This window comes from Alligator sinensis, unplaced genomic scaffold, assembly GCF_000455745.1.
Source record: "Alligator sinensis unplaced genomic scaffold, ASM45574v1 scaffold800_1, whole genome shotgun sequence".
Classification (NCBI taxonomy): domain Eukaryota; kingdom Metazoa; phylum Chordata; order Crocodylia; family Alligatoridae; genus Alligator; species Alligator sinensis.
The window spans coordinates 267,828-277,698 of NW_005842655.1; the positions used below are offsets into that span (position 1 = coordinate 267,828).

Here is a 9,871-nt window from a genome sequence, read left to right on the forward strand (position 1 = left end):
AGCAGGAGGCTGACATGTCCTCCCGCTGCAAGGCTAAGGGGCTCACTCTCAGTTTTTCTAATCTTCAGGGGAAACATACTTGAGAACTGGCATTTGGTGCTGTTTGGCTTGGATTTCGTCCCATTGCTGTCTGAAAGCAAAAGAGAGCTCCAGTGTTATAACAAGTATTATGACTACAATGGAAAGCAGGTCACCCCATCTGGTATGTGGGACTTTGAAACCTTAAACAACATGCTGCAACACAGATCAGTTTTTGACAATATTCCTTGCAAAAAATGTCACAGGGACCTGGCTCCAGCTTTTTACCTAGAGCCATAGCTCTGAGTTTGAGTGTTTCCTTCTCGCCTATAATGGCAATGTAGAACTATGTCAAATCAGACTGGTGGGACTGGAAGTGCTGGGAAGTGGAATCACAGGGCTGAAACAGCAAGGGGAACATTAAGAGAATTGGATGCAGGGAAAAATAGGTTGTCACGTCCCCCCCCCAGAAAAAGTTTTGTAATTGGCACTTTTATTATCGAGTACTTGACCACAGAATATTTAAACCATTCCAAATGTTGATGACCTTGTATTCATTTGGCTATGCTAGACAATAATTTTAATAATGATATCAAACTGAATAGCACCACCTGTTCTCTTTTTAATGAAGCAAGTGTGCAATGGTAGCAATATCATATTAAGGGTGCAACTGGTTGAGATACTAAACAGAAGCTGGCAAGGGCGAAAGTTAGGATTGAGGTGCACTTGCGGAGCTGCAAGGAATCCTGATACAAGTAGTGGGGAGCAGAGCAAGTCAGGACTGAGGTGCACTGGCTAAGTTGCGAAGCAGGACCAGGATGGGATCCAGGTCTGAGTTTGTACCTCATTGCTAATGGAGCAAAACCCAGGTAACATGTACAGCATTCAGCTCTATGCAACACAGAGCCACTCTCCAATAGTCATTTAATTAGTTAACTTCGATTGCGTCCGTTCTTTCTGTTAGAAATGGCATGTACGACAGCTTCTGTCAGCTACAGTAATACTAATAGTATCCACATGTGGATACAGCTCCATAGACTGCATCCCAGAAGGGGGTGACTGAATGCACCTTGAGATGGTCTTTGCTGCTCTGTTTGATACTGGACAACACTTAGTGACCGGGACACACCATATTGGTATTAAAGATTGTCATTAATCTTTTCCAGCAATTAATCCTTTGTGTGCATCCTTCACAAGCTGAATATGCTGCAGCCAGATAAAATCTTTCAAGCAAGATTTCCTATAAGGCTTAAGAACAAAGCACAGAGTGAAGTGTCCCTTGCTGAAGTGGGATTTTCAGAGGGTTTTTTGTTTTGTTTTGTTTGGGGGCGGGGGGGGGGGGTTTTTAAGTACATGGTTAAGTGACTGTTTCGAGAGAATTGCTCTGAAACAGGAATTTGGATCAGACAGACTTGGGGTAGCAGTGTTCCTGTTTAAACCGACAGCATTATCCTCTTCCTAAACACAAATCTTGCTTCAGTTCAGTGTCTTTCAAATGTCACATTTATTGAATCTTGGTGGGAAAACAACTGGCCCCTCTATCTCGAGTACAATCTGAAATCATCCTAATTCCTTTAATAACACTGTGCGTTGCACATTTCAGCCAGCTGCACCAGTGCTCCTATACCCTAGAAAAACCAGCACATTTACTCCGATGCCTTTCAAGATCTGTGGCTGGAGGCACCTGTAGGGTGTGCCCAACCTAACCCCCATTTCTCCAGAACTCATGTTGTGGTATTTAGCATGGGAAAAGCTTTCTGTGTTGTTTCCAGAGAACACTAAAATTACCTGCATTTAGTCTTCAATTCAGCAAATTCTATTTTGGCTTGATACAGCACAAGCAGCGGGGAGCATAAAACAGAACGGGGATAAGGAGACAGTTCCAGCAGGAGCTGCTCTACTACAACCACCAAACCCATCAACTCTTTAAGGGGTTGGACAGGATAAGGAAGCAGGAGGTAAGGATTTATAGACCTTGTCCATGCAGGATGGCCAAGGCATCTTGCATCATCAGAATTTGTATGGTTTCATAGCTTCATACACGTAGGGTTGGAAGGGACTTATGCAGATCATCAAGTCTGACCCCTTGCCCTGGGCAGGAATGAATACTGAATGAATGGTTTTTAACTGCCATGTTGTAAAGTCAGAATTCATCCACATCTAAGCTTGCAAAGAAATGGAGGGCAGGGGAAAGACCAGTGCTTCTTCCCCCTGGGGGTAGGGACTGGTTCACATAGCTTGCAGCATTGATGTTCATAGTCCCCAGCAGACAGAGCTCCCGCTCCAGCTAACAGAGGTATCAGGGATAGCCCCTACTCCCACCTTGCTCCCTGCACATTGGCACCATGTCTAAGGGGTTATTTTATCCCTGGAAAGTGTTGAAATAATTTCTTTGCTATGGCTGATCACAAAAAGCGCTTTTCCTTGTGCAAGTCTCTAACGCAAGGGAGCCATTTGCAATGCAGTGACAGTCTTCCAGTACGCATTCACACATATTCCAGAGACTATGCAACAAAGCCAACTCTTGAGTGGGCAAAAGGATTTTATTATGCTCACAATAGATTCCAGACCTCATGCTGGGTCCTACATCATACATCCCTCCAGACTACCATTTTCCTCGGCAAGCATTAGGTGTCCTTAAAAAAAAGTCAGTCATGGCTGCCTTGCGTACAAACCATGGCTGGGCACACTCTTTCTATAGCATATTAACTCTTTTGGTGGCAAAATAATGTGTCATGTATATAGTGCCCAGCTCCTATCTTGCTGAAAGAAGAAAGAGACAGCTGAGAAGTCAATGTTGCAATTTTTAATGTAATAGGTTTTAAAATACAGTCTTAAAATGGTTTACAAGGACCAGTGAATAATTGAGCCATCCTTATGCAATCCTGTAACACCACCACTCCCCAATTCTGCACCCAATATACATTAGCTACCAATTGTTTGCTGCAGCAACTCTCTTTAAAGCATCACATTTAATAGATCTTCTACCCGCTTATGGGGCACTGCAAAACACCTCTGAGCACTCCTTGCCTCTGGCTAAAGCAATTCATTTAGGCGAGACAGGAATTGTGCAAGTCATCCAGGGTAACATTCCAGACAGCTCCTTGTTCAAAACAGGAACCTGGTTCCCACATCAGGATATAAATAAAATATTAGATGAACTGATAAATAAGAATATTCACAACCCAGGCAGTTCCGTTTCAAACCTCCTCCAACCCACTCGCTGACCAGCTGGGTGAACTGAACTTGGACTGTAATACAGACCACAGTCAGAGTCTACTCCACCCCATCCTATGACTGACGTGCAAGAAGCAGGACTTGCACAGATCTACAAGCAGCAGCATGGTTCAGGCAGGGCAGAAGTCCAGAGGGAAAGGTGTGACAGGAGCATATTAATGGACATGTCAGGCTAGTGAAAAGTGACAGGTCTGCAGCCTTGATCCCAAATGCAGACAGAGCACAGGAGGTAGCAGTACAAGCTTCATTCACACCAACTTTAGTGGGTGCCTCAGCTTCAACTTACAGACACTCCCTCGTCCATGCTGATATGATCCCTGCAGCACAACTGAATCCCTGGTAAGAAAATCAAGGGGGTCACGACTGACATACCAGATGTGTACATTTTGAAAATGTGTTCGTTTCTCTTACGACTTCATGCTTAGACCCAGTCCTAGCGCTTTTCATCCTCAAAGCACTTCACTTTGTTCGAGGGTATTTTGCATTTGAATAAAGTGTCAAAAGGGGCAACTTTTCCAGCTACTCAGTTTATTTTAGATGTGTAACACTGCTTCAGTGCATTTAGATATTCTAAACAAGAGCTAAGATTATAAACTGCTGTATCTTGCTGATTAAAATAATGTGGAAACTTCTATTTTAACCTAAATATACACATAAGAAAATACCAAAGCACCACTTTCACACTGTGCAGTATTTATACATTATGAACAGGGAAATGGAATTACATTAGCTGAAACACATTTAGTGCTTTCTAATGTTTAGTCTGGGTTTCATATCTCGAAATTATCAGCCAGTGGAACAGAACCCAGGCGGCACGCACTGAATGCATTTCAGCAACTGATTTAATTTTTCCATTAAGAATATTTAGTGCATTCTAATACAATTTACTGGTCTCCTTATGAACCTCACCACATAAGTCAAACTGCAATATGGCATTACATTCCCAGACAGAACTATTCCATGGAGTCTGCCCTCAGAAGTATTGCTGTGGGAAAAGAAAAATTCTTGCCTCAGTAAGAAGGATGACCCAGGTAACACAGATCTCCTGAGAGTCTGACTACGCTCTTCATTTTTCATGCTGTTTTCCTCGAAAAAATGGTTTGTAGGTTAAACCAGCCTCTAAAGCAACCATTCCTAGTTACTCTTCAGGAAAGATTAGGTTTGTAATTTACCATGTAACTCATACCAGTCATTCAAAATACAGTGGACTTTTACAAGATATACTATATAGATCTCATCTCAGAATATACATTGAAGAACCCCTTTAAGAGTAAAATTAAATAAATCCTTCGGTACCAAATATGCACAACAGGTTAATTAGGGGACATTTTCAGTCTCTACTAAAAAAAAAATAAGAATTAACATCAAAATGAGTGTATCAGCATTCTAATATATCAGTGGAAATTATGTTCTACAATGTGAGTAAGAACTTGCTGTTGACCAAATCACAATTATCCCAAACTGAGGTTTCTTGGTGAGTGTGGGGGGCCCATTTGTACGATAAGCCTCCTGTTCTTTTTTTAATAAAAAGAGCTTTTCTGCAGTGCTCTGTGGTCGTTTTAAAAAGCTCAGGTTTTTTTTTAAAAAAGACAGTCAACATGCCCGCAGTTACAGGACATGTTTTCTTTACGACAGCACAACAGAAAATAGTGAGATCTAGCATGTGTTCCACTGAAAACTCGCATTGCTTGCTGACTGTCAAGTATATTCTTCGTTGCTGCATACAGTACACTAGCTACAGTCGCATGCTTCCCCATTCCATGTACAAGCATCAAGTAGCTCTCATGAATGTTAATAGATGCATCTCGAGAAGGCAGCCACAAGGGTGGGCTTCCCTAACTTGGTCTCCAACTTTGATTATACAACTCATTCACAGATTTTAGCTGCCTGGAGATCATTTAGAATTCAAGCAGCTAAGCTTTGACAAAAACAAAAAATCACAACTAGAAACTGAGTGTAGAAAGAGTCTCTCTCTGGGGAGTATGAAAAAACTATCCACCTTATGAAAATCTTTAGCATGAACCTGCGGGATAAACAATAACCCAGACACCTGTCTTCAATGGAAAATGGAAGTCAGGTAGAAGAATAGAATGTCTTAGAGTCAGAATTTACAGGGGACACTAAATCCCTACGAATCGGTAGTAAGAACTGCAGGCCATGGTCTGCTGGTCCCGTCCAGTGCCACAGGAAGCTTGAGTTCCAAGTCATTCCTCTCCAACTGGGAGATTGTCTTCAATCCGCCTGATAAACTTCATCCGTATTTCTGTGACGCTGTCCCCCTTCAGTGTGTCCTGGACAAATTTCACATCCACGGCCATCTGAACCTGGGGACAGAGGAGAAAGAACTGAAGCTGCTGGTAACTTGTAACAGTAGTGTCCCTGGGACTAATTTGGCCTTTTACAATGGAGCATCAAGGTCTACAACATGGAGTCTTAGAAAAGGCATTAATTACATTATCTAAGAGTAATGCCACGTCTCCCACACCACAAGCTATTTCAATGTCAGAATATATAGTTACCTGGATAGATTTAAGTCCCAGCCAATACTGGGATTCCCTCTAAAACTCCATGCCTTTTCCAAAAAACAGTGCCCAGTTAACCCCAGCTCCAACAGCCACTTACCTGCTCCTCCATTTGTACTTTGCTTTTGACTTAAATTCACAAGTTTACAGCTACAAACATTTACAGGGGAGTTTAAAAGGCCTGTAAGTATCTTCACTATTCCTATCCATATCTTCACTTCCAGCCAAGGCACCCACCACTATCCTGCAAGAGGCTGAGAAGCAAAGCCTCACCATTTCTAGGGCTCCCCGCAGCACTCCACATAAGAGGTTGGAATAAATGAGAGATGAGTGGTTATCAGGTAGTTCAACAAAGTCCACCAAAGGGTTATTTTCCAAGATCAGAGAGAACTCATCCCCTGCTGGGCTCCAGTTGGTGATGCTTGGAGTGATGCCCAGGTACATTTTAAATGCCACCTGTCAAGTTACATGGGACATGATCAGCATACATGCACAAAGTAATAGTTGCACTGACAGAGAGTTCATTAAAGATCATAAATCACACTGACAATATTTACCAAGGGAAACTAGCCCCCTCCCTCCCACTTCCTAGTTGCATCAATATAAGTCAAGATGCTAATCTCCTTTACACGGTTTTGAAATTTCCATCCTAATCCTTACAACTTTATCCCACTCTGTCCAGGAAAGAAAACAGAGGAATGGTGCCTTCTCCAAGGAGTTAAATCCAAGGACATTATTTGAATCAGATTTTGCAAAGTTCTGAGTAGATTCCATTTCCTATATATTCAGAGGATTCTAGACTGAGTGCCAAATGGTGTCCAGTATCCAGTTAAGATCATCAATTAAGAAGCTACAAGATACATTTTAGAAGACACTTTTGCAATACACTTTGCTCACTCCACCTGAAAAGCTGTGCCCTTGGTGAAGATATTTATGCTACTGCATGGGTCATCTTAATAGTTCGCAGTCTGGCTACATACTATGATAAAAACCAGCACTAACTTCAATTACCTTTGCAATAACATCTGCAGTTTCACGGAAGTCGTGGCATCTTCCTACATTGGACCGGGCCAAAAAGTCTTCTATTAGCCGAACACCTATGTTGTAGCCCCTGTCAACGCACCAACAAGCAACATGCTATAGCATCTGAACTGTAAAAACCCAGTGCAGCCTGAGAAAAACACGCTATATTTATACGAGAAAATACCAGGGAGGAGGAAAATGTCCTATTTTTAACGCTGAAAAAATATCAGTGTTCACATGAATAGCATTCAGTCTCCCAGCAGTAATGAGGACAAAAAGCAGGACAGCAAGACCCTCAATTCTGCCTACTACAAACTTCTGTTCCCAGCCCTCCACTGCAACCCATTCACTTACATTTTGTCAAGCTGCTTGTTGACATCTTCATCATTTTCATAATCCTTACACAGCTGAGTGACCAGAGCGCCGTAGGTCAGGGTGAAGAGCTCCGAGCTCTAAATAGATTCAAAAGGGATTTTACATCAGCCAGACAGAAAAACCTCTAGGCTCTTTGCGTTCTGCTCCCAGCATTACTTTGGTTGGCCTGGAGAGGGGGCCAGAAAGCTTCTGTCTTAAAAGAATCAATTATTTAGCCAGCAGAGGTCCACAATTTCACATTTCAAGGAAACCTGATTCTCATTAATACACAGTAATCTTCAAGCTATATATCTTTAAGATATATGCCAGCTACTGCTCACAGGTGCCAAGTTGAGAGCTCTGGTGATAAAATCTGTCTTCAGTAGGAACAACCTGCACAAAAGCAATGCACACTCCCTTCCTCCTCCTTCCCCAGTACACAGAGCACTCTCCATCAGTGCCCCAATCCGGACTTGAGGTGGCCACCTATCTACCTGTTCATTTTCCATGGTCGTTCAATCTTTGGCGCTCGAGGTGAACTGCCCATTAGTGGCTTTACATTTCAGGAAAATCTGGAGGAAGACCCTCAGGCATTTTGCATTGGGCACCAAATAGCCACTAGATGGCAATCACTTGCAGTGGTTACCACAGTGGTTCTCAACCTTTTCAGACTCAAGGCACCGCTGGATAGACTTGAGGCAGCCCTCTGAAAATGCCAACTTGTAGTTTTTCACACTTTTTTGACTACAAAAAAATAATAAAACAATTTTTCAGGAAGACCACCACCATGGATTTCTAGTTGAAATTTCTGGGTCCATCTTATGAATTGTCTTTGCACACCTAAAAGAGCTAACCTTGCATGACACCTCACAGCACCCTTGAAATGATCTTAAGGCACCCCGGAGTGCCATGACACCCTGCCTGAGACTCACTGGACTAGCAGCATGAATCCAATTGGAACCAGCAATTGGGTACAAAACCCTTAAGAGACCTCAATTTCCGTAATCCGGATTTTATCAATGTCACCTGTTTACGCTGCATTTCTCAGATTCCACATGCCACCCCTTTCATTACAACATAAAATACCCCTGCATTCAGATACTGATTTTTTGTCACTCTGAAAAAAGTTTGAAATCTCATCCTACCAAAAATTGTCATCTGCTTGCACCACGAAATTTAACACAAAAAATTGTATCTGTTCACAAGGCCCAGAAGAGGAATAGCAAGGACTTTCAGGTCAGGACTGAAACATACTGGTAGGTCTGTGCGATGAACCTGTATATATTATATTATACTCGGATCAAAATAATTTGTATTTCCCCCCCCAGGCGTGCCAGACTCATACAGAAAACAAAAAAAGTAGTAGCAGCTATGAGAGAGAGCATCTTTATTATTTCCTGAGCCTGAAGTAATTAAGACAGGGTCAGTGTTTTCGTTGGAGACATTAAGCAGAAAGAATGATTACAAACTCATCGTTAAGTGGCTCAAATAAATAAATAAATAAATAAATAAATAAATAAAAGCAAAGAGGCTACATATGTGTTAGTTTTTCCATCGTGTTTGAAATAAATTGCTCCTGGAGCTATTTTTAATGCAGTTTAAAGTTTTAGCTTGATTTTTTTTGCAGCAGTTAGAAATATCATGGAAAGGTCTAGTCTCAGATTAGGAAGCCTATCACCTACCATGAGATGCATAGATGCAGAAGGTGAAATGAATGGCAAATACCAATACTACAGAATGAAAGCAGCAGGCAGGCAGAAAGGAAGGGAAAAGAGACAACATCAGAGTTAAGTGAGACACACGAATCACACGACAATCTGAACAAATTCACACAAAGCCAAGACTGAAAGGCAGGAAGGGGTTACTCCCAAACTGCAGGACGCGAGAAATAAAAGGTAGGTTAGTTAGAAATTATGTAGTTTCCCACCCCGTCATCGTGCTCTAGTCATAATTAACCAATTGGCCCGTCAGGAGACTTCAAGCGAGTAGAGAAGGAATCTAACAGTGTCTCGACAATCCCGCTGAATTTCAGGTCTAAAGAACCAACCGGTTTTCTTTGTTTTTGGCACGTGCCACTTACAACGTTGCTTTCCCCTTTGAAAAAATCGAAGATGGGATGCTCTACACTTGCCTCCCTCCCGGATGACGAGGGGGAAGGCTCCTTCAACTCAAGGGACACAATTAGACACCCAGCAAAGAATTAAAATATATATATATATATATATATATATATATCTTCTTAGGAAAGACGGGTGCTTGGTGGTCGCACAGAGCAGCGTGCGGGTGGAAGAGACCCAGCTGTTCCCAGGCCAGGACGCTGGCATCGACGGCATCGATGCCCCGAAGCTCCCATCTACTCTACCTAATCCGCAAGGAGCCAAACAGCGGTGCAAGGGGCCAAGGGAGAGGACAGCGGGATGTCCCCGTGCTGCCCTCCACGCGATTGCGGAGCGCTAGAAAAAGGCGACGACACCGCTGGGTCCTGTTTGGACAGCAACCCCTCTCTGCAATCATCGGGCAGATAATAAAGAACAGAGGAGTGAACAGTCTGACGTCAGAAGGGCCAGTGACCTCATGCTCTCCTGTGACGTCATCCCCGCCTTGCTCCCGGAGCCCGCGGGTGGGCGGGAAGCGCCTGCCTGCTCCCCCGGCCCAGCCCCCGGCCCCAGCCCGGTTACCATTTTCTTGCTCTCGGTGCCCCGGCCGGCCTGGCGCGA

General features: G+C 43.1%; 1 protein-coding gene across 2 annotated transcripts; it reads right to left on the reverse strand.

Moving 5' to 3' along the window:
- Nucleotides 1–2,811: 2,811 nt before the first annotated feature.
- On the reverse strand, nt 2,812–9,865 carry TRAPPC3 (trafficking protein particle complex 3). Of its 2 annotated transcripts, XM_025215603.1 has the most exons (6): nt 9,833–9,865; nt 8,837–8,884; nt 7,155–7,252; nt 6,789–6,888; nt 6,051–6,233; nt 2,812–5,579 (listed from the first exon to the last, which is right to left on the reverse strand). In XM_025215603.1, the coding sequence occupies exons 1-6, from the start codon at nt 9,833–9,835 to the stop codon at nt 5,460–5,462; spliced, it is 552 nt and encodes a 183-aa protein (XP_025071388.1). In that variant the 5' UTR covers nt 9,836–9,865; the 3' UTR covers nt 2,812–5,459. The 2 variants fall into 2 exon arrangements, with proteins under 2 accessions (XP_025071388.1, XP_014380225.1); XM_014524739.2 differs by lacking the exon at nt 8,837–8,884.
- Between the last annotated feature and the right edge of the window lie 6 nt (nt 9,866–9,871).